Source organism: Balaenoptera ricei, chromosome 4 (assembly GCF_028023285.1).
Source record: "Balaenoptera ricei isolate mBalRic1 chromosome 4, mBalRic1.hap2, whole genome shotgun sequence".
Taxonomy (NCBI): Eukaryota; Metazoa; Chordata; class Mammalia; order Artiodactyla; family Balaenopteridae; genus Balaenoptera; species Balaenoptera ricei.
In genome coordinates this window covers 126737901-126763793 of record NC_082642.1, presented here as the reverse complement: position 1 = coordinate 126763793, position 25893 = coordinate 126737901, and the positions used below count along the sequence as shown (strand labels likewise).

Below are 25893 nucleotides of genomic sequence, written 5' to 3'. Positions count from 1 at the left end.
ATAAATAGAAATTAACGATATATCTATATGAAAAGATTGCCTTGATGCCATAAAATTCAAGTGCCTAAAATTTTAATATTATTATTGTATTTTCAGCCTGAACTTTGCATTAGTACAAAAATGATTGCTAATAATGTATAATAATCAGTAGCATTACAAGTTTCAGAAATATTTCGTTCAATAAAATGTTTGATTTTTTTTTTTAAGCCAAAGAAAAAGCATTCAGACCTAGAGTGAATCACGATGTGATAGAGCCTCGGTTGTATTTAAAAGTGTAAATTCTGTTTTAAGCTTTTCCACTACACTTCAGAAAGAGCAACGACAAAATTCCCAAATGTCAACACAGATGGAAGTTGAGAGGAACAGCAATGAAATCTAAAATGCAAATCATAACCCAAAAAAGAAGTATTCTTCCTTTCTCATTTTTAACACTATGCTGACTACCTCAAAGAGAGGAAAATCCCCATTTTCTGCCATGTTTGTAAACAGATATCAGCACAATGAACGGGAAAACTTTTATTTCAACTCAGACAAGACATGATATAAAAACCATTTTTATACACACACAAACACACACATATATATGATATATACAAATGTATAAATATATTTATAGCATGGCCAGAGTTCTAATTTTATTATAACCCTAAATCTCTCTCTATATATAATTCTAGAATCTCTTGAAAGCCTTCATATTATTATAGATGGTTCAAACTCTACCTCAGTGTAAGCCATTATTGGCTAATGATAAGAGAACAATGGCTTTCTCTTGTATACCTCTGTTTACCAGACTTTGCCCATTAAAAACCTAAATCCCTCAAGAGTATTTCCTTATTATAGAATTCAGAACCAAAAGCAGCTTCAAGAGCCTCAGCTTAGAATGCTGTCTTACCTCAAGCAAAAATCAAGCCTAACTCATGATCATTTGGGAAGGCAATCCAGGTAATTTGTTTCATTCACTTTTAAGATACTACCTTAAAAAGGAATTTGCTGCCTATTAAATGAAACTGAATATCTTTTATTTATCCGTAAAAGTAAAACAATCTCTTATTCTAGCATGAATACTGTTGTTCAAGAAAATTTTGTGGATGACTTTAAAAGCTCAGGTGGAAAGTTAGAATTCTATTCATTAAGAAAGCTGAGGGACTTCCCTGGTGGCACAGTGGTTAGGAATCCGCCTGCCAATGCACGGGACACGGGTTGGAGCCCTGGTCCAGGAGGATCCCACATGCCACGGAGCAGCTAGGCCCGTGCGCCACAACTACTGAGCCTGCACTCTAGAGCCCGCGAGCCACAACTGCTGAGCCCATGTACCACAACTACTGAAGCCCGCGCGTCTGGAGCCCATGCTCTGCAACAAGAGAAGCCACCACAATGAGAAGCCTGTGCACCACAATGAAGAGTGGCCCCCGCTCGCTGCAACTGGAGAAAGCCCACACGCAGCAACAAAGACCCAACGCAGCCAAAAATAAGTACATAAATAAATAAATTTTTAAAAAAAAGATAAAATCTAAAAAAAAAAGAAAAAGCGAAGTCTGGCTTACAATCTAGAAAACTAAAACAGATTTGAAACAAAATTAAAAACAAGGTATGCCATCTCCTTAGTATAAAAATGAAATAATAATTTTGTGAACCACAGTAAAATCAACAAATAGAAGGCACTGGCATCTCAGCATTTGCTATGCAGTAAACACACGAAAAAAAGACATTCCTAGCACATCCATATAGAATGTTAACAGTGAAGGTGAATGAAGCCAGCAAGGATAGAAATTACTAGTGGCCTGGCTGGAAAAGCATGTTGGGCCTGAGGCGAAAGAAGTTTTTTAAATAGGAGAGTGTTTTGAAATAGAAAGCATGTTAAACAGAATTGCCCGAGGACTACTAGGAAATGAAAAATTACGCTAGCTGCATTGGGAACAGCAACCTGATAAAAGCACAATGCACAAATTACAATCTTCTTCACAAGTAGTATTAGACACAAGAAAGGTTAAGCTGTATGTGAGAAAGGTTTTGCCCACCACAGGCCACTACATGATAGGAGAATTACTTTCAAACATTTCTAGAGACCTTCCAACAACTATGGTAATAAATATTTCTCTATTTCTAATATCACAGAACAAGCTGGACTAGACTCCCAGTCAATATCTATTTGCAAACCTTTGAGTGCAAACCTCTACTCTAAGCTCTATGGAAAACACTGAAAGACAATAATGTGTTCCATAAATATACTCTTCTCTTCTTAAATTCAAAATCCAGCATCCCAGGGATGCTGGGTGAGTCAGCATGTCCTGAGCAGCTACAGTGTGGAAAACACAAGACTGAAGTGAGAAGGAAAACAGTATTCCACAAGAAGAGCCTGACTGACCACTCACGAGGGCAAATACTTTAATAAACAGTAATGTTTTTACTATTATTATAAGGGTAACTATTAAGTATGCAAAGTGAGTAGGTGCAAAATGAATGAAAAGTATAAATGCTGAAGAAACTATCATCTAGAGGAAGTTAAAGCAAGTCGTGAAGAAAAGGGCATAAAACACAAAACATGTATGTGTTCGTGCACTCACACCCACTCACAATATTGTCATTAGTTTGAAGAGCGATCAAAGAACAATCCTTCCAACCCTACTCCTTTATAAGCAGAGACCAACTCAGGAATAATGCAAGTCATAATGAGTCACTACACATAAGCAAGATTCTTGGGACAAGGAAATTAGGAACAGCTGTCACTTGGGCTGAGTCAAAGTGAGGTTGGCATATCCCAAAAGGTCTAGGACTATCAGAGCACAGACCAGCCACCTGATCTCAGTTACTTTATCAAGAAAGACTAGATTTACTTTGGCTGACCCAGGTTTTTGTTTTGTTTTATGTTTGTTTGTGCTGTTTGTCATGGGACAGAAGTAATGCATTTAGCATATGAAAATATGACACAAATAAGAATCACCTAAATGAATAGGGCAAAGTGGACAAGCCATGCCAAATAATCTGGGGAACGTGGCTACCTAGACACCCCCAGGTTAATTAAGTATATGGCATATCTCCATATCTGCATTTAAGACACCATCCATTTATCTTTTTTCAAGCATAAAAAAGGTCACCAGTCAATAATTTCTGACTCCCTCTCTCAGGCAAAATCAGAATCTCTCCAGGTCTACTTGCTTCTGTTATCATGAACACAGGGCTGACTGTACCTTTCTCCCTCCTTAATCTTCCTCTTCAATGTCTTTATGGGTCATGCCACCTCTTATCATAAAAGCTCCTCTTTGAAATATACAGTCTAAGGCTGCACTCTCTAATACGGTAGCCACTAGCCACGTGGTTACTGAGCACTTGAAATATGGCTAGTCCCAAATGAGATGTACTGTAAATGCAAAATACACATCAGACTCCAAAGACTTAGTATGAAAAACAAATGTAAAATATCTCAGTAATTTTTTAATGCTGAAACAGCAATATTTTGAATACACTGGATTAAATAGTATATATTACCAAAAATAATTTTATCTGTTTCTTTTTACCTTTTTTAATGTGGCAAATAGAAAATTTTAAATTACATATATGGCTCATATTATATTTCTATTGGATAGTGATGATCTAGGTGAGACACTTAGTGGGGGGTCAGGTGGAGTCATTCAGTGTTCATTTGCATTTCTGCAACGTTCCTGACTGGGTGATACTCATCAAAATGTCCCCCTGACTCATTCAGGAATAGGTATCCTTAGCTTACGCAGGAACTGCCTCATTGCCTCAAAGAATAGTCCACAATCCCTTCCAAAAGGAGCTTATCTGCTATAAAGAAACATACCGATACATTATCAAATATGATTTATAAACTATTTTAGAGGGTTCAGTTCTTACACAATGTGGCAATTCTTACACAAGAACATTTTGCAAATGAACAATTTTTGCAAATAAACTTCCACTTAAAAGCAACAAAAAACGTGTCAAATCAAATTATAACTTATTATGCAGTCATCCCTCAGTATCCATGGGGGATTGGTTCCAGGACTGATGCAGATATTTAAGCCCATGGATGCTCAAGTCCTTTATATAAAATGGCGTAGCATGTAATATTTGCATACCACCTACACACATCCTCCTATATACTTTATTTTTTTATTTAAATTTTATTTATTTATTTATTTATATAGCAGGTTCTTATTAGTTATCTGTTTTATACATATTAGTGTATATATGTCAATCCCAATCTCCCAATTCATCCCACCACCACCCCACAACCTCCCATATACTTTAAATCATCTCTAGATTACTTATAATACCTAATACAATGTAAATGTTATGTAAATAGTTGTAAATACAATGTAAATGCTATGTAAATAGTTGCTAGTGCAAGGCAAGTTTAAGTTTTGCTTTCTGGAACTTTCTGGAATTTTTTATTCCCGAATATTTTCGAGCTATGGTTGGTTGAATCCTCAGAAGTGGAACCCGAGAATCGGAAGGCCAACTGTAGTTTTTTGTTTTTTTTTTTAATTTTTTAATTTTTGGCTGCATTGGGTCTTCATTGCTGCGCTCATGCTTTCTCTAGTTGTGGCGAGCAGGGGCTACTCTTTGTTGTGGTGCGCGGGCTTCTCACTGCGGGGGCTTCTCACTGTGGTGACTTCTCTTGTTGTGGAGCATGGGCTCTAGGCACGTGGGCTCAGTAGTTGTGGCTCATGGGCTCTAGAGTGCAGGCTCAGTCATTGTGGCCCACGGGCTTAGTTGTTCCGTGGCATGTGGATCTTCCCGGACCAGGGCTCGAACCTGTGTCCCCTGCATTGGCAAGCGGACTCCCAACCACTGCGCCACCAGGGAAGCCCTGTAGTTTTAATAAAGATTAATATCTCAGCTATCATATCCTTTGACTCTTTCCAAAAAAGAGTCTCATAGACTTTGTCCACATTCTTCAAGACTCAGTCTTCCCTTTATAAAGAAATAATTTTAAGAATTTAAGGCAATTCAAATGAACTCCTTTGTGCTATATACTCCCCTTCCTTAACAGAATAGGACATGCTTTTATCTGTCTTACAATGAATTTTATGCACAAATATCTACTATAATTGTGTTTACTTGTAATCTCCCCAATTAGAGCTCCCATAGAGTAGGAAGCCTATATTATATTTGTTCTGCTATCGTATAGAAAAATGCCTGGGACAAAGAGGATGTCAAAAATTGGTTTGTTAAATAGCAAATTAGGCTGACAGCCTGTAACTCAGATGCCCATATATACCCTGGAACAATATGTGGAGAATAATTTTTTCTATGTGATCACCTTCTATATATTATCCTGACGACCCATATGCAACAAGGAAACTCACAGTGAAGATGTAAGAAAAGTAACTTTGATATTAAAAGAAAACCGCTTTTATCTAAAAAAAGTTAGAAAATCATGTGACCATTAAAAACTTAAATGATATGGTTAACTATACTGGTACATATGGATTAATTATTCTTAAAAAATTAGAATATTTACTTTAATTTGGCCCATTACTAACTCAGTTTTTTTTTTTTTATAGATCTTTATTGGAATATAATTGCTTCACAATACTGTGTTACTTTCTGCTGTACAACAAAGTGAATCAGCCATATGCATACATATATCCCCATATCCCCTCCCTCTTGAGCCTCCCTCCCACCCTCCCTATCCCACCACTCTAGGTCATCGCAAAGCACCAAGCTGATCTCCCTATGCTATGCTGCTGCTTTCTACTACCTATTTTACATTCGGTGGTGTATATATGTCGATGCTACTCTCACTTCGTCCCAGCTTCCCCCTCCACATCCCCCATGTCCTCAAGTCCATTCTCTATGTCTATGTCTTCATTCCTGCCCTGGCATAGGTTCATCAGTACCATTTTTTTTTTCTTTTTGATTCCATATATATGTGTTAGCATATTTGCTTTTCTCTTTCTGACTTACTTTACTCTGTATGACAGATTCTAGGTCCATTCACCTCACTACAAATAACTCAATTTTGTTTCTTTTTATGGCTGAGTAATATTCCACTGCATATATGTGCCACAACTGCTCTATCTATTCATCTGTCGATGGATATTTAGGTTGGTTCCATGTCCTGGCTATTGTAAATAGTGCTGCAATGAACATTGGGGTACATGTCTCTTTGAATTATGGTTTTCTCAGGGTATATGCCACGTAGTGGGATTGCTGGGTCATATGGTAGTTCTATTTTTAGTTTTTAAGGAACCTCCATACTGTTCTCCATAGTGGCTGAAACAATTTACATTCCCACCAACAGTACAGGAGGGTTCCCTTTTCACCACACTCTTTCCAGCATTTATTGTTTCAAGATTTTTTGAAAATGGCCACTTTAACTGCTGTGAGGTGATACCTCCTCATTGTAGTTTTGATTTGCATTTCTCTAATAATTAGTGATGCTAAGCATCCTTTCATGTGCCTCTTGGCCATCTGTATGTCTTCTTTGGAGAAATGTCTATTTAGGTCTTCTGCCCATTTTTTAATTGAATTGTTAGTTTTTTCTTATTTTTTTATTGTTTTTTAACATCTTTATTGGAGTATAATTGCTTTACAATGGTGTGTTAGTTTCTGCTGTATAACAAAGTGAATCCACTATACATATACATATATCCCCATATCTCCTCCCTCTTGCATCTCCCTCCCACCCTCCCTATCCCACCCCTCTAGGCGGTCACAAAACACCGAGCTGATCTCCCTGTGCTATGCAGCTGCTTCTCATTAGCTATCTATTTTACATTTGGTAGTGTATATATGTCCATGCCACTCTCTCACTTCATCCCAGCTTACCCTTCCCACTCCCCATGTCCTCAAATCCATTCTCTACGTCTGCGTCTTTATTCCTGTCCTGCTCCTAGGTTCTTCAGAATCTTTTTTTTTTTTTTAGATTCCATATATATGTGTTAGCATATGGTATTTGTTTTGCTCTTTCTGACTTACTTCACTCTGTATGACAGACTCTAAGTCCACCCACCTCACTACAAATAACTCAATTTCGTTTCTTTTTATGGCTGAGTAATATTCCATTGTATATATGTGCCACATCTTCTTTATCCATTCATCTGTTGATGGGCATTTAGGTTGCTTTCAGGTCCTGGCATTGTAAATAGAGCTGCAATGAACATTGTAGTACATGACTCTTTTTGAATTATGGTTTTCCCAGGGTATATGCCCAGTAGTGGATTACTGGGTCATATGGTAGTTCTATTTTTAGTTTTTTAAGGAACCAACATACTGTTCTCCATAGTGGCTATATCAATTTACATTCCCACCAACAGTGCAAGAGGGTTCCCTTTTCTCCACACCCTCTCCAGCATTTATTGTTTGTAGACTTTTTGATGGTGGCCATTCTGACTGGTGTGAGGTGATACCTCATTATAGTTTTGATTTGCATTTCTCTAATGATTAGAGATATTGAGCATCCTTTCATGTGTTTGTTGGCAATCTGTACTTCTTCTTTGGAGAAATGTCTATTTAGGTCTTCTGCACATTTTTGGATTGGGTTGTTTGTTTTTTTGATATTGAGCTGCATGAGCTGCTTGTAAATTTTGGAGATTAATCCTTTGTCAGTTGCTTCATTTGCAAATATTTTCTCCCATTCTGAGGGTTGTCTTTTTGCCTTGTTTATAGTTTCCTTTGCTGTGCAAAAGCTTTTAAGTTTCATTAGGTCCCATCTGTTTATTTTTGTTTTTATATCCATTTCTCTAGGAGGTGGGTCAAAAAGGATCTTGCTGTGATCTATGTCATAGAGTGTTCTGCCTATGTTTTCCTCTAACAGTTTTATAGTGTCTGGCCTTACATTTAGGTCTTTAATCCATTTTGAGTTTATTTTTGTGTATGGTGTTAGGGAGTGTTCTAATTTCATTCTTTTACATGTAGCTGTTCAGTTTTCCCAGCACCACTTATTGAACACGCTGTCTTTTCTCTATTGTATGTTCTTGCCTCCTTTGTCATAAATTAGGTGACCATATGTGTGTGGGTTTATCTCTGGGCTTTCTATACTGTACTATTGATCTATATTTCTGCTTTTGTGCCAGTACCATACTGTCTTGATTGCTGTAGCTTTGTAGTATAGTTTGAAGTCGGGGAGTCTGATTCCTCCAGCTCCATTTTTCTTTCTCAAGATTGCTTTGGCTGTTTGGGGTCTTTTGTGTTTCCATACGAATTGTAACATTTTTTGTTCTAATTCTGTGAAGAATGCCACTGGTAGTTTGATAGGGATTGCATTGAATCTGTAGATTGATTTGGGTAGTATAGTCATTTTCACAATATTGATTCTTCCAATCCAAGAATATATTATATTTCTCCATCTGTTTATGTCATCTTTGATTTCTTTCATCAGTGTTTATAGTTTTCTGAGTACAAGTCTTTCACCTCCTTAGGTAGGTTTATCCCTAGGTATTTTATTCTTTTTGTTCCGAAGGTAAATGGAGTGTTTCCTTAATTTCTCTTTCTGATTTCTCATTGTTACCATATAGGAATGCCAAAATTAATGCACTAACTCAGTTTTGAACTGACGTTGGGACGATGCCATGCCTTGCTCCTCAAAATATCATCTGGGAAACAGCAGCATCGGCATCACCTGGGAGCTTCTTAAAAATGCAGAATCTCAGACCCAGTGCACATAAAATGATGTTTACATAAATTGTAATAAAAATTGTTATTGTGGTGATGATGATAATTTATTAGTAGAGTTGTCAGAAGTCTCTTTTGGATGTTTAGTGCCTCAGACCCATCATAGATAGTAATCATTGTAGAATGAACAAGTCCTCAAAAGTTCCACTTTACTTTTCTGTTTAAAGTGGGTAAACTAACAACTTTCATCTCACAATATCTAACCAATTTGTTTGGAAATTGACATGCTTGGATTTCTACTTATTAATAGCACAATGAATCCTGACAAACATCAAAGTAAATATTAAGACTGAAATAAAACCAAAGGCTAATTTCAGTTAGATAAAAAGCAACTAATCTTGGGAAATATTAGCATTACCTTTGTTAAGATTTAACAAACTCATTTCTACAAATGAGAGTATAACATGAAAAGTTTTTGGAGATTTACCTGCCATTTAAGTCAAGTAAACAGACACACTGAATGAATAAAATATTATTTTTCAAAGCAATATTTTTAATAATGTAGAACTGAAGAATATATGATACTAACAAATGAGTAGGTTCTAAGTAGAAGACATGAAATAAGAAAAACCTTGGAAAGTCAAATTAAAGTTACAAATTCAATCTGTATAGATTAATATCTATATATGTTTGGAATATAACTCAAAAAAATAATGCTATAACATGATAAAAATATACAAATTATAAACCAGAAAAACTCTCAAGTAACTACTTGAAAATAAATTATTGTATCTTTCACAAATGTTTTTCTCCAGCTTCCTGAAGTTTGACGCGCTGCTTTATGATAATAACCAAAAGTTAAAATAAGATCTTAGAAATAAGAAAACTGACAGGTTAATTAGTTCCCACTGCTTTCAATAATCTATAGTATTTATAAAAATTGTCATTGTTCATATATTTCAGTGAGACCTGACTAAAGGCTTATTTTTTATTTTGATCAGGTGGCTCCCCAATATAAGTCTGTCATAGTTTATGATATTTTAAAAAAAATCAAATATCCTTAGGAAACAAAAAAAACCTTCAACTTAAACCTTAAGCAAAAATTAACTCAAAATGGATCATAGACTTATATGTAAATGTAAAACAATAAAACTTCGAGGAGAAAACATTAGGGGAAATCTTCAGATCCTAGAGCTAGACAAAGAGCTCTTATACATGACGACAAAAGTATAAACCATACAACCAAAAAAAATCAATAAATTTCATCAAAATTTAAAACATTTGTTCTATGAAAGACCCTGTTAAGAAGATGAAAAGGCAAGCTACAGACTAGGATAAAATATTTGCAAAACAAATATCTGACAAAGCGGGGCTTCCCTGCTGGTGCAGTAGTTAAAAATCCACCTGCCAATGAAGGGGACACGGGTTCAAGCCCTGCTCCAGGAAGATCCCACATGCTCCAGAACAACTAAGCCTGTGCACCACAACTACTGAGCCTGAGCTCTAGAGCCCGTGAGCCACAGCTACTGAGCCCATGTGCCACAACTACTGAAGCCCGCACACCTAGAGCCTGTGCTCCACAACAAGAGAAGCCCCCGCAATGAGAAGCCTGCACACCGCAACGAAGAGTAGCCCCTGCTCGCCAAAACCAGAGAAAAGCCCAAGCGCAGCAACAAAGACCCAACACAGCCAAAAAAGACAAAATAAAATAAAATTAATTAATTAATTTAAAAATATATCTGACAAAGGACTTGTATCTAGAATATGTAAAGAAATCTCAAAATTCAAAGGTAAAAAAAAGAAAAATTAATCCAGTTAGAAAATGGACAAAAGACATGAACTGAACATTTCACCAAAGAGGATATAAAGATGCCAAATAACACTGTAAAAGACTTTCAACATAATGAGCTGTTAGAAAAATGCAAATTAAAACCACATTGGCTTATCACTACACACTTATTATAACAGCTAACACTTTAAGAAACGTATTACCAAATGCTGGGAAGGATGCAGATAAGCTAGATCCCTCATACATTTGGGAATGCAAAATGGTACAGATATCATGAAAAACAGTTTAGCAATTTCATACAAAACTAAACATACATTTGCCATAGGACCCCAAAATTACACTTCTAGGAACTTCTCCCAAAGAAATAACACCTATATATAATAAACATATCTTAGCTTCACTGCTATATTTTTAATAGCCAAAAACTGGAAACAATCCAAATGTCCTTCAACAGGTGAATGGATAAACTGTGGCACATCCATTCAATGGAATAGTATTCAGTAACAAAAAGGAACAAACTATTGATATATGCAATTTGAATAGATCTCAAAGACATATACTGAGTGAGAAAAAAAAAGCCAATCCATGCTGGAGAGGGTGTAGAGAAAAGGGAACCCTCCTATACTGTTGGTGGGAATGTAAACTGGTACAGCCACTATGGAGAACAGTATGCAGATTCCTTAAAAAACTAAAATTAGAGCTACCATATGATCCAGCAATCCCACTCCTGGGCATAAAACCAGAGAAAACCATAATTTGAAAAGATACATGCACCCCAATGTTCACTGCAGCACTATTTACAATAGCCAGGACATGGAAGCAACCTAAATGTCCATCAACAGAGGAATGGATAAAGAAGATGTGGCACATATATACAATGGAATATTCCTCAGTCATAAAAAAGGAACGAAATAATGCCATTTGCAGCAACATGGATGGACCTAGAGATTATCATATTAAGTGAAGTAAGTCAGAAAGAGAAACACAAATATCATATGATATCACTTATATGTGGAATCTTAAAGGGTACACATGAACTTATCTACAAAACAGCAATAGAGTGACAGATGTAGAAAATAAACTTATGGTTACCGGGTTGGGGGGGCAGGGTGCGTGTAGTAAGGGGGAGAGGGATAAATTGGGAGATTGGGATTGACACAAACACACTACTATATATAAAATAGGTAACTAATAAGGACCTACTGTATAGCACACGGAACTCTACTCAGTACTCTGCAATGGCCTATATGGGGAAGAATCTAAAACAGAGTGGATATATGTATATGTATAACAGATTCACTTTGCTGTACACCTGAAACTAACACAACATTGTAAATCAACTATACCTCAATAAAAATTTTTTTAAAAAGCCAATCTTCAAAGATTACATATTCTCCGATTTAATTTATATAACAGTCAAAAAATGAAAAATATTATAGAAATGTAAAACAGATCAATAATTCCCAGAGTTTATGGATAGAGGGAGTGGGAATAGTATAAGTATAAAGGAATGCAGAATTCCCTTGTGGTGATGGAATGGTTCTGTATCTTCACTGTAGTGGCAGTTACATTAATATATACTTGTGATAAAACTGCAAAGAAGTGCATACAAAGACTGTTGAAAACTGAATAAGGTTTCAGAAACCTTATTCAGAGTGCATTATTGATACTGCAGAGTGTATCAATGTCAATTTCCTGGTTTTGAAACTGCCATACAATTAAGCAAGATATTACCACTGGGGCAAGCTTGGTAATAGTACAGGGGCCTTCTCTGTACTATTTTTGCAACTTCCTGTGGTTTATAATTATTTCAAAATAATTTTTTAAACCTAGTCTAACACAATTTGCAATTCTCTAAATTCACTATATTTTTTAATGTCCTCTAAAGGTACCTTAAACCTGCTACAACCAAACTTCAGTTTTGATAACACTCTTGTTTCTCTGTATTTCCTGCTTATGTGTTGAATTTGTGAGTAGAGGTTTCCCTTATACTGCATGGATATCAGATAGTTTTCAATAAAAGGCATTTTAGGGAAGTGAACAAAAAGAGACCCATTCGCTTCACTACGCTCCTGTGCTTCACTAGCAAGCACAACTTACACAACCAAAAGAGCACTGCCAATTGAAATGGTCAAGAGGATGGAAGACTCCCACATGTAAACAAAAAAATGCACAAATAAGCAAACAAAAATATGAGAGATTGTTAATGCTGAAAAATGAGAACTGGAGGGGGAAAAAATGCTTGGAAATGACGAATATGAATTTGTTTGTGAATCTCTAGAATCCTGGAATAATAATCAATCCTCTTGAGAAAAGATTATAAAACAATGAAAAAGCAATGGTAACTCACACATTAGTTACTCATGTCCTCCAAACAGTAGCCTAAAATGATCATGGATAATAGACCTATAACCTCTTAGGAAAAAAAGAAACTAATATGACCCCACACACATTACTGATCTATTCTGACATCAAAGAGGAATCATTATGCTGTCTTTACAGTCCAAAGAGGAAAAAAAGAGGAATCCCATTCTTCCACAAACTGTTCTTTGGTCTACTGTCAAAGATAAAATACTGGGCTTCTCTGTGATGATAAAATCTTATATTTATACGGTAAGTCTGTAGCAGGTATGTTCTGAAGAACAAAGCTTACACATCTTAATCTTTTAAAAGAATAGAAAAGTATAATGTGAAAGCCCATAAACTTGCATGTAGTTAGGTAACAAAAGACAATTCATGTTTTAAAGACTGAGCATCAACTGTCATCTTTATTTTAGTTCCTTTCTTCTTTCTAACCCCACAAATACAATATTCTCCAAATAACTTAAAAATAAAGCAGATCATTTTTGAATGAGCCCAAGAGAACATGAAAAAATTAGTAGTAACTGACAAACCCATTTCCTCTCAAAACATCCTATTTTTAAGAGTAAAATACCTATGAAATTAAAAAGAGAAGACAGCGGTGCTCCCCAAATTGTTGGGCCAGGGGGCTGAAGCGAAACCAGACAGGCTCATTTTGGACTAGAGCAAGCAAAAGTGTCTGTATTTGTCCCAAGAAAAGAATCCAGAGAAATACAGATATCCAGAAATACAAGGTAGAGCAAAGTGAAAGCCATGCCCCAGAGTCTGGTGATACTGAGGGATGTGGTGCAGACTTCCCTCAGAAGTGGAAATGTCTGGATTCTGCCCAGAAAGATTTGTACACAGATATGATATTGGGGAACTACAACATGATATCACTGGGACTTTTTATCTTTAGCCAGACATTGTCTCCTCATTGGAACAAAGGAAAGAGCCCAGGCAAGTTGTGACAGATGAGACAAAAAGGCATTTCTCAGGAAGACATGCGTACAACTGAAAGCCTTGATTATGCAGGCTCACTTTCAGCTAAGGATGGCCATGCCATGGGACAGCTCTGACGAATAATTTGTAAACTGAAAGAATGAGATGGAGTTTACAGGTAAACTAACTTATGCTTGGCTAAAATGGACATAGTGAGTTAGCTTGTACTCCTGCTAGGAAGACAGATATGGGCCCTAGATATGCCCAGCCATCTTCTAAGCATTAGAATCAAGACCATATGCTAAGGATAGTAGAACCAAAAAGATAAATGATGAGTCAATGCGAAGGCCCAAACCACTTACCCCCACTTTCTTTGTGAGAAATACAAACCTCTATTTCCATAACTCACAGTTTGCGGGATTTTCTGTTCTTTGAGGGTATGTTCAGTTTCTGTTACATACACCTAAACGCGTAACTGATTTTATCACATTCAGTAATAGAGAATGTAGCTGTGTTATGCAGCTATTCATAATTAAATATAACCTGTGGCTACTTGCTTATCATTTATGAAAATAAAAATAAATTATATTGATGATATTGAGTAACATACGATTTTATTAATAAAAAAAATATTTCTCACTGCTAAATATTTGGAAAACTTCAAGGTTATCTATACAAGAAATATATTTGCAGACTTGGTTTCTGATTATCACATTTTAGATTACAGACCTAGAGCATATACCCAGAAACTGTCTAATTGTAATTTATCCTTCAATGGATCTATTAAAATACACATGAGTATTCCATTCCTTTGTTTTATGTATCTCATTGCAAATTCAAACATACTGAAAAGAACTGAAATCATCAAATAAAAAAAGAGAGGATAAAACAGACAAGGCAAGACATGGGATTTAAATTTTTTTTCTTATTAATAGGTCATAAGTTCAGATTCCACTAGATAATTCTTTCATTTGCAAACTTTTAAGCTGTTATTATGTATTTTTTCTTCTTATTTTCAAAGTCATTCCTGCTATTAGTAAACTCGGTATGACCATTCCTCCAAGCATCCAGAGTTCAGGAGGAAGAAAATCCCTGCAGCTGTTTGATGTCCAAGAATATGAACACTTAGCAGTCAGATGAAAGAAGAGAAAAGACAGAAACGGAAGATCAAGAGAAGAGTGATTTGGGGTTTCTGCAGGGTAGCATTTACCTCTCTCAATAAAGGGAGCTTTGTGCTCATTACGTCCCAGAATTCATCTTGCCTTCAGCTTGTAGTAAACTGGCAACTGCCTTATCATTTCCTCTCCAAATTAAGGATCAAAATTTAAACATATTCTTTTCTTTCTCCATTAGATTATGATTAAAATTACCACCTCCTCACCTCATTCACACAAATGCACTACTAGGAAAGAGAAGGAACCCCTTAAAGTAAAGATGCTGTTAAGCAGCAAAATGAAGAGTTGTGGGGAATTTCCGGTCAGGTTATTTATCTGATGGTTGATTTCAGGACACAGGATTAAAGAAGCGATATCTTTACATATATTCCTCATCCTCAAGAAACCCCTATAAGGTGGGTCCAATCCATATTCTTCCAAAAAAGAAACTGAGGTTCACAGAGGTTGACTAAGTTGCCCTCGAATTCGAAGCTGTTTAGCATTTACGACAGCTAAAATTCAAGCTTCATCTTGCTCTTGTGCTTTGCAACATGGACACTCAGCCATATGTTTATTTTTTTTCCATTTCACATGTGAAGAAGGTAAACTTAGGATCTCAGCTATTATGATCTTTGAAACATCAGAAATCAATCAGGTAAGTCACCATAACTTAATGTCAATTGTATAATAAATTAATGAATGTAGATTGTATAACAACGTGTGTTTAATGTAGAATTTTGCCTTCTGTTGATGTACTAGGTTCCTGTTACCCTAAACACAAAACAGAACAGGGGCTGCTCTTGGATCTTAAGCACAAAAAAAAAAAAAAAACACCTGGATTCTAAACAGTAGTGAGCATCTACTGATGAGTGGACATCACTACATGAAGAGAATCTACTCTTCTGTAAAACAGTAAAGTTACTTTAGAATGAAAGGTAGCTGAGAGCAGCAATTCTCTCCACTGAAAACCCTTTCATGTTTTCCTTTAATATCTATAAATGTATAATTGAAGTTTTACACATGCTTTTAAATAGCAGCAGCATGATATGCTTATCAATCTAAAACGATAGCACATTTCACAGGGTCTGTGTTATCATCTCACTGACTAACTAGGGCCAGCCTGGTGGGAGCTGAACTGAATCCTCTAAGAAGTTACCACACAGAGTCATTTCTCAGGAGATGGTGCAGCAGGCGCCAGAGCCTAAACTAAACCAAATGCTCCATGGAGTCATTTTAAGGCACTTTGAAAATAAGAAGAGGTCACAGCCTCTTGCCCATCACTGTAAAGAATTCAGGAGTGACTCTGGAGTTAGTACAGACCTCAGCTGCAAGGCACAAAGGAATCTACTACTAGTACAGAAGAGCAGGCCAGGTATGACTTATAATTTTTGGATTCTTCTTTGCCTTCTAGAATCATTGACATTTGACTTTCTTCAGAGCCTGCAACTTGGCCAGGCACTGAGAGAAAAGTGCACCATTCAGCTACAATATAAAATTTCTGCACCACGAGAATCAGTTTTTGGTGTGGTTGCTATTACATGAAATCTAAACTACATTCTAATTCTGATTAGATACCAGTGTAAAAGCTATTTTCATTTCTAACAAAATAGAGATGTTCACTGTAATTGTGATACTTAACACACTTGAGCTCACAAAAACCTCTCTTCCTATTCTTGAGCATGCAATTTGACCTGAGGCTCTCTTCAAACTGAATATTCCTTCAGTGATTAAACCCTTAGTCTCTGTGGAATATGGAAATATCTAATTAATAACAAATTTCTTTATTTTCTCTGGTTATTTTTAGCTTTTTCCTTGAACATACATTCCCCTACCCGAGACTGCCACACATAACTCCTGACAACTACTGCTGCTTCTCCTTCTGTCCATCCTAGCATTCCTAATATTTTTAGCTTAGGGTGAGCTTACCTGAGACTTACTGGTGTAGAAAAGAGAAAAACAAAACACTATACCGTTTCCTGTAGGCCAGGTACAGTTTTACAGACTGAGAATATAACAGTGAGCAAACAATATAGACAATGTGCCTACCCATAGGAGCAAATAACCTAGTGGGAGATACAAAAGAGCAGAAACACAACTTCATTACAGTGGATGATCACCCTTACAATACAGGTTTTCAAGGTGGTAGGTTAAGAGGTGTGAAGAAGGTTTAGGATGGGAAGAAGTCAGGGAAGGCATTTAATATATATCTCTAGGCTGTGTCCTGAAGTACATACAGGCACTAACAAGACAGAAGCAAAGTATGCATCAAGCAGAAGAAATAACATGTACAAAAGCCATAGCTGGACCCATGGCTAGACCAAAACAGGTGGCATCCAAGACTGGATAATATTCCGGCAAACTTCAAATTGATCTTCTTTAAACATTTGGTAAAGATCTATTTTATGGGGTAGAGAAAAATTATTTTCTATTAATAAAAATTAAATATAGAAATGGGTTCCCTTTTTAATTCATTTCTACTAAGCCAAAAGCATCATTCTTCTGATAAAGATCAGAAAATGTTTCTAGTTCTTGACCTCTCCTGCCTTTTACTCAGTGATCCTTCTAGACTCCTTACTTCTCACAAACCTACACAAAATAAAAAATGAAAATCTTCAGTATTTAAGAAAGGACTACATGTGTAAAACAGGTATCATGTTTCCAATTTATTCTAGTGATATTTTAGTGCCCCTTATAGAATAGCCCCCAGACATCCTAGCTACCTCTTTACACTTAGCCCCCTTCTGATTAGGTGGTACAGAGTGAGAAGGAGGATCCAAAGATGAGGCTAAAAAGGTAGACAGGAACCAGATAATACAGAGTTTTGTAGGTCACGAGAAAGAGACTACGCTGTACCTTAAAAGCCATGGAATTGTTGAGAAGATTTGAAAAAGGAGACCAACTGTGAGGCTGTTTTTATAAACCAGGCTAGAGATGCTAGCAACTTGAGTAGGAGGAGAGCAGTAGGAATACAGTGTGGCATATACTTGAAAAGTAGTTAGGAGCTACTACTGACCAGACTTAGAGATAAAAAGAAGGGGAGAGGAGTAATTAAGGATAAGTCTTAAGTTTTAGGCTTGAGTAGTTGGTAGAGGAGGATAACACACACTGAGATAAGGTATAAAAGGACAATCAGGCTTGGGATGAAACACCCTAAGTTCAGTTTTATACACATTGAGTTTTACACTTACAGTACATCAAAATGCAGATATTAGATATATAAGACCAGGAGACTAAGACCAGGGGAGATTTAGGGTGAAGCTAGATGTGGGTAGCCTCAGTACATAGATGGAATTCATGGGATGGATGAGAATGCTTAGGGAAAGTATGTGTATAAAACAGAAATACATAAAGGAACCTAGGGAAGAGCCCTGAGAATCTCTTATATTAATGATCTGAAAGAGGCTGAGGAGAAACCACCAGAGAAAATGGAAGAAAAGCAAGAGTACACATCATGGCTTCAAGGATCTAATAAGTGGTCCAAAACGTCCAATGCTAGAAATTAAGAGAAAGAAAGAGGTATTCACTAAATTACCAAGAAGTCATTTTTTGTGAACTTGTTGGAACAGTTTTATTAAAGAAAGATTAATCCCAGTTGCAGCAAGCCATGTGAATAACTCACCACAACCGAATCTCGGGGTCTTCATCTGTAAAACAGGAAAAACAAAAATACCCACACTTCCTACCTTGTAGTTTTGTTATTAGGGTTAAATTAAATACTATAACATATGTAAAAGTTACTATATAAACAGAGGGTATAGACAAGTGTTACTGTAACTGTGTTGTTCATCCTCCTGTTCACAAATGTCAGTTTTCTGTTCCACCCACGTGGTCGATAAGTCACATTTGACTTACACTGGCCAATATGTGTATCAGCAGAAGTGGCTGATTGCTTGGCAAAAGCTGTAAGAAATAGTGCATAGTTCAAAATGTTCTCTGTTCCTTGCCCCTGCCACTGTAGAAGCATGTTTCAAAATGAAGACTTCATCAGCCTAGATCCTTGAATGATTGCCATGAGTAGAGCCTGACTCACGCTGACATGTAGCATGGGGACAAATAATGTTGTTTTAAAACACTACGATGTTGGAATTATGATACAGCAACTAATTGCAGCACAAATAACAGGTGAAAAAAGCAGGAAAGCCAAGAGGAAAATCCTATCTTAGAAGGTAATCAATGAGACATCACAGGGCCTGTCACCCACGCTAATGTCTAATTTTTATTTTATGGCACGGAGTAATTCACTAACCCTCACACTTGATTCAACATTCCTACAGTTACAGAGAAGGTAAACAAGAACAAAGGTACATAATGGAATTTCTAATAAAGACACAGTGTTTGAGAAAGAATAAGACAGTCCATCAATGAGAAACTGCCTCCCCCATCACCATTATACTGTTATTATTTGTACCCTAAATTTTCTTCACTCCTTAGTAAGCATACTTTGCATCTATGTTTGACTGGTTGTATATTTGTGTTAGGCCAAAGACACACTGCCTAAGTGGGTTATTAGAAATGAACGGAAAATAGGAAAAGTAATCAGGACCATACTTAACGAAGGAGAAATTCTTTAATTCTTCAAATGCTAACAGTAAAAGTTACTGCTGCCAAACGCCAAATTACTATTTGATATGCCTAAAGGGAACATGTGTGCTGGAAAATGGCAATTACTCAGAACCAAGGCCAGAAGTAGAATCCAGGTCAGAGTGAGGCACAAGGACCCACTGGACCAGCCTTTTCATCAAGAACACTGGACTGCTCCCACTTCTTTATTCTGGCCTTTGTCCCTCTCATTAGTTCTGACAAACCATGAAAGAGGATCAAAACTGCTTCAATCCCAATGGAGCTGAAGTGAATTACATGAAAGAAACACTTAACAAGGGAGGTTTGTCTACTTGTAATCATTTTTTTAAAACAGAGAGGGGAGAAACGGAGACAAAACATTTCCACAACTCTGCTTTTAGAAATGTCTTACGTGTCATTTTACAAAGCAACCAAGTAAATTAGTGTCATCAAAAAAGTCGGACCACCATCTTTTGCTCTAAATTTTTTTACTATTTCTAAACCAAATCCAATCCTGAACAATGAAGATCATACACTAAATTTCTTTGAAAGCACATATTGTAAACACTGAAGGCAATTTCACAAGGCTGCTCCCCGAATGGCTTATATAAAGGCCCAACATCTGATTAACTTAGCAACAGCTCAAGGTGACTCCTCTGAGGAGGGTCCATGCATTAGGATATACAAGCTCTGGAATGAAGTGTTGTGTTCAACTTTGTGTTCCTTACTCTTTGTTCCTAAAGGACCCTTAATAAACAGTTGCTGAATTGAGTACAGGTAATAAGTGACAATGCCAGGTCATGAACCTAAGACTTTTATTTTCCCAAACTCCAAACCAACCGTGTTTCATTACCCCCAATGCTGCTTCTTGCCAAGTAACTACTAGAAGTTTTCTATTACTTGAAACTGTGACTAGGTATTCTGTTGCCATGGTAATTTTCAAGTGGCTCTGCTAAAAGGGCAGAAACCATTAAATCGCAATGTGCTTATCTCACAAATATAACTACTATAACTAGCATAACAACTATTTTAGTCTTAAAAATTATACCTTTTAAGTTCAGCTGACTCCTGGAATTATTATCCTAGCAACTTCAGCATGATAGGAGACGAGCTAAAAGTAAAGCATACTAAATGGGCCTCTAGAAGTCTGGCTTTCCTCGCCTTTCTCCAGCTTCAGGATGGCAATCCCCAACACGGGTTAGTACTCGTCAATGATGGCCCAAGGGGTAAAAAACAAAGACCAAGATAAGCTTAATCTTCTCTGAGAGGGGGAATATTAACAAGGAAAGAAAAGCTGCCTGAAAGAATCCTATATAAAATCACAGTATTTGCTATAAAATAAGCGAGAAGGTTTTAAAAGCGCAATTACACAGGCCGGGTGTTATGCACACGCTAATTCACAGGACCACTCTAGTCCACGGAAGGGTCAGAAAACCTGCAGGGCAGTTGCCTAACTCCGCATCAGCACCGGAGGAAACGGGTGCTGGCAGCCAAAGCACACACCCAATGGCGCAAAACTGGCGATTCGAAGGGAGGGGAGAGGGATGAGGAAAGTTTATTCAGCGCTTCTGCCTCTAGTCCGGCGGCAAGAGTTGTCAACCCGCAACTCCGGAAGCCATTGAACCCAATTACCGGACTCAACTCGTCGCCCAAGCCCGGAAGTTGCTACCCACCAAGGTGGGGGGCGGGGCCGGCGGGGGTGGAGCCGGCGAGGGGCGGGGCCCGCACGTACGAGCGCCAACGGGCGGCCCTAGCCGCAAGCTCGCGGCTGCAAGGCGGGCTGCTGGGTTCTGTGGAGTGGGTGAGGGGGGGCGGGGGGGAGTCGGGGGACAGCACCAGGGTGGGGCTGTACCTGCGCTGGAATTCCGGAGCGAAGGGCTTCAGGTACGGGTCTGCCTCTAGAAGTCGGGCTAGTTCGGGCATGTCCGCTAAGGCAGCGGCCAGCGCCTCCTCAGAGCATTCGGACCGAGCCTCCCGAGCCGGGTGACCCGCCGAAGCCGCCATCTTCCGCCGCAGCCCGAGTAGCCGAGGCCCGAGAGGGTCGAGTGGAGCGGGAGCGGGAGCTCTAGCCGGGAGGACGCCCAGGCGAGCTGAGGCAAGCCGCGGAGGCCCAGTTCCCTTTATAGCGGAGAGGACGGCCGCCTGTCCCCCTTCTCCCCCCCGCCGGCAGGGAGGAGCAGGACCCGGAGTGATCCCCGGACGCACGTCCCGAGAGGGGAGGAGGCGCCCAGGCCTCTCCGCCTACTCACGCGGCTCGCGCGGGAGGCCGCGGAGACCTGCCCCTTCCTCCCCCCGCGTCTCTGCCCCGGTGCCCAGGCCACCGCAGGAGGCGGTCCCGAGCGGACCTCGCTCAGCCTTGATCTTTCTTACCCTGACCCATTCTTGGCTGCGGAGAACCGCCGTGCCACCCCCCAGCTTTTCTTTCTTTGAACAAGTCTCACTGGCGGCATGCCTTTCAAATGGATATATGGTTTTCTTGGAAGGGACTTTTCTTTAAGTTCTGAGAGAATCCTGTAATCGTCCCAGAGATACTCTGGTGTTCTGGTATTATTCTCTGGGTTACCAAGGACTGAGAATTGGAATTATGAAAACTTTTACCATTCCCCATAACCTCAAAAAGAAAGAAAGAAAGAAAAAGGCCCTTTGCCTTTTAAAATAATTGCTGTAAACAAACTTTTCAACAATTAAACTATTCTTAATGAGACAAACGGTACAGGGAAGAGCATTAGAATTCAGCTGTGCCACTTACTAACGAAGTGATAAGGCAAGAAATCGCTTCATCTTGGCCTAAGAATGGGGGTCGCTAGGTAGTCTACACCACTTGGAACTTACTTATATTCTTTCATTCCCATTAACTGACGGGTTTCTAGCTCACAGATCCTTTTCTAAGAGTACAGAATTGTGCACCGAGACAGTTGGACCGACCAACCCAGGAGTTTCCAAGCTACTTTGTACTTAGAAACTGGAGAGGCTTGGAGTATATCTGTCCCAGTTAAGTTCGAGGTGTGGACAATCCAAGTGGCTATGGAGAAGGACGTGTTGATCAGCCACGAACCTTGAATTTTAAAATGTTCAAAACATTTTTTGTGAAGGGGTTAATAAGGACTTGATGAAAGATATCTAGTAACAGAGGGCCTCAAAGTGAAAGAGTGGAGGACTTGGAAAACCTTCAGAAAGGCATGTTTTATTAATCCCATAAAGATGACAACATGCAAACATTTGTAAATTATAAAACAACACTTGAAACTCAGAAGCAGGATACCCAATAGACCCACAGACCTGTATCCCAATCCTAAACTTTTCTCATAAATCCTGCCTATTGAAATCTGTGTTTAGCTGGTTAAGAGTCCTAAACCAAGTGTCTCCAAGACATACCCTAAATCAGTCTTCTCATCCTTTCTGCTGTCACTCTTACGCAGGCAGCCTTCCTCTCTCATTTGGACTAACATATCTAAGGGTTTCCCCTTTCTCTTTCTCACCTCCAATCCATTCTCTAGGGTTTCTCGAGCTTTAATGTGCATATGAATCACCTAGGGATCTTGTTAAAAGAACAGACTTTCAGTTCTGAGTGGTGCCTCATACTCTGTAATTTTAACAAGCTCAGAGGTGATGCTGCCTCTGCAGGTTAGAAGCACAGTTTGAATAGTAAGGCTCTATGCAAGGAATAAATCGTACAACCTAAATGACGTGCTTGGTTCACCTGGAGTTAACAATAAACTCCCTACTCTTCCCTTACAAGGCTTCCATAATCTGGTCCCTGCCTACCTTTCCACTGCTTATCATTCTCTGGCTTTACTATTCTGTAGTCACACTGACTTTCCTGAAACTCACTGAGCACTTTGTAGCCTCTGAGACTTTACTTGCCCTTCTCTCTATTGAGAATTCACTTCCCATAGCTGTTTCCTTCCCAGCATTCATTGAGTTCTCACCATAAATGTCAACTCATCTCTGAGAAGCCTCTAATTCCACTATCTAAATATCTCAATATCTTCTCTCCTATGCAACAGTTAACAAAATTTGCATATCTTTTTCTCTTTTATTTATTGATCTCCCACTTTAGAATGTAAACTCCAAGAGAGCAGGGACCCATTTTACCTTGTTCACTATTGAAAAAGTATTTATTGAAATCCCATGTGCCAGCCAGTTTCCTAGGTACTGGGGATTAGTGATGAATAATACAAGTCCCAGTTGTCATAAAGTTCACAGAATAGGTAAATCTGTAGAGACAGAAAGTAGAGTATTGGTTTCCCAGGGCTGAAGGAAATAGAGAATGACTGCTAATGGGGAGAGGGTTTCTTTTAAGGGTGATGATAATTTTCTAGAATTGATTGTGGTCATGGTTGCACAGCTCTGTGGCTAGACTCAAAACTATTGGAATTGTACACTTTAAGTAGGTGCATGGTATGTGGATTATAGCTCAGTAAAGGTGTTTTTAAAATACCAAAAAAGAACTTTTAAAGTATAAATAATATGAAATATACTCTTTAAAACTAACATATATCCCCTGTTGAAAATTACTAGGAGAAAAAAAAGAAAAACAGAGAACTGTGACCAAACTCTAGAGAGAGAAGTAGAAAGTAAGTAACTTTAAATAAAAACCAGCAGTGATGATAAAGGAGAATGTGGTTTCTGAGAAGACAAAGGAGAAATTCCAGAAAGAAGAGAGTGATAATAACCCTTTTATCTTTAATAATGTCATTGATAACCCAGGTTCCTTGGTTCTTTCATTTCCTCATTATGTAGGCTTTGACCTCAATTTTGTCTCCTCATTGTGATAAAATGGCTGCCACAGCTCTAAGCGGCACTTCTTCATAAGGCCACATTTAAAGGAAAGAAAAATGTTCATACCGTCCATCTTTGCCTAGGGGAAAACTCCTTCATAGCTCTTTGGCTAGAGCTAGGTCACATACCCACCCCTACACCACTGACATAGAGGAATATGACTACCATGCTTGGTTTAAATTAATTGTGATTCACTGCTTGAATTGGGTCCACCTTCCCTTACTGCATTGCTGCCCAACATCTCGATAAAATGGTGATTCAACTGACATGGAAAAGCAGGATGGATAATCATGTCTGCCACATTTTCCTTTGCTACCCATCCTAGATTCCACTACCCATGAAACTTGCCCGTGTTATTAACTATCTCGTCTCCTTACCATACTTACATGGCAAAACCTGAACCTAGAGTTGTTGAATTTGCCTTCCCCATTCCTAAATCCAGACTGGTTCTGGGGAATACCAAAAAACAAAAAAACTCCATAACTGTAGAAACAAAAACCCTTCCTCATGCAAGGCAATCACAGTTTTACAGGCCGTACACTGCATAAGGTATGCCCAACCAAGAGGGCAAATGAAGGCATTTGCCCTGAGGAAGAAGAACCATTTCCTTTGCATGAAGGTGCCTCTCCCTCCTCAAGCTATGAAACCTTAGGAGTGTGCCCACCAACAGGAGGCACTTCTTCCTAAATCACAAAGGTGAGTGGCAGTCCTGCCCTCAATTCTCTTCCTCTCCCTTGACCATAACACTCCTCTTTCTTCATTGCCAAGTGCTTGAGAGACTATCCCATTTACTGTTTAACACACTGTGGGCTCACTTATGTTTCTACTGTATTGAAACTCCTCTTTCCAAAACACCCAAAATCACCTAGCTGTTAAACCCAATGGGCAGTTTTCAGTTTTCCTATTTAATCTCTGAAGATTTGGAACTGCTGATCATTTTTTTCTCATCTATTGAGAAAGAAAAGGGTAGAAAGTTGTGACAGAATTTGAGCTAATAAAGATGTTTAGCCACTGTGAGATATGAGAAAGAAAACAAGTCGAGGACAAGAGGATTCCTGAATAATGATGAGAGCACAGCAGAGGCTGGATATCAGATACCTGAAATAGTGCCACATGGCCCAACCATTAGTTTTTGTTCATTGCTTGGTAAGCTGGGTGTGTGAGCTCAAAAAAATAAGTATTTGAATGAAGCTAGAGTTGGAGATTTACAGGGTGAGAATAGTAGAAGATTAGTAGGGCTGAGAAACTTGTGCTGTTGACCATGTCACATAATACTTAGCCATGGAATTCACTTAGTAAGGGTGATTAAAACAATAAGGGAATTAAAAGATCTTTGTTAGTGCTCGATACTGATTTAGCAAGGATAAGAAAAGTGGTTGACAAAAAGAAAGTTGTTTGTGGTTAGATAAGAGCAGTGACTGGACTTATCCAGACTGCCTGAGTTCTCATCAGAGCTCCCCGGCGTAAAACTTGGCAAATTACTTTGCCTCTCTATGCCTTCATTTTCTCTTTTTTTCTAAATTTTATTGGAGTATAGTTGATTTACAATGTTGTGTTAGTTTCAGGTGTACAGCAAAGTGATCCAGTTATACACATACATATATTCATTCTTTTTTAGATTCTTTTTTCGTATAGATTATAACAGAATATTGAGTAGAGTTCCCTCTGCTATACGGTAGGTCCTTCTTGGTTATCTATCTTATATATAGTAGTGTGTGTGTGGTCATCCCAAGCTCTCGATTTATCCCTCACCCCTCCACATTT

The 25893-nt window shown here is 38.3% G+C and overlaps 1 protein-coding gene across 1 annotated transcript in view; it reads right to left on the bottom strand.

The window, feature by feature from the left end:
- Positions 1-21586, bottom strand: part of GBE1 (1,4-alpha-glucan branching enzyme 1) — a 281420-nt gene extending 259834 nt beyond the window's left edge. The window contains exon 1 of the mRNA XM_059921363.1: positions 21200-21586. Coding sequence (XP_059777346.1) covers positions 21200-21351 — 152 coding nt within the window. The 5' untranslated portion in view covers positions 21352-21586. The remainder of the gene's footprint in view (positions 1-21199) is intronic.
- Between the last annotated feature and the right edge of the window lie 4307 nt (positions 21587-25893).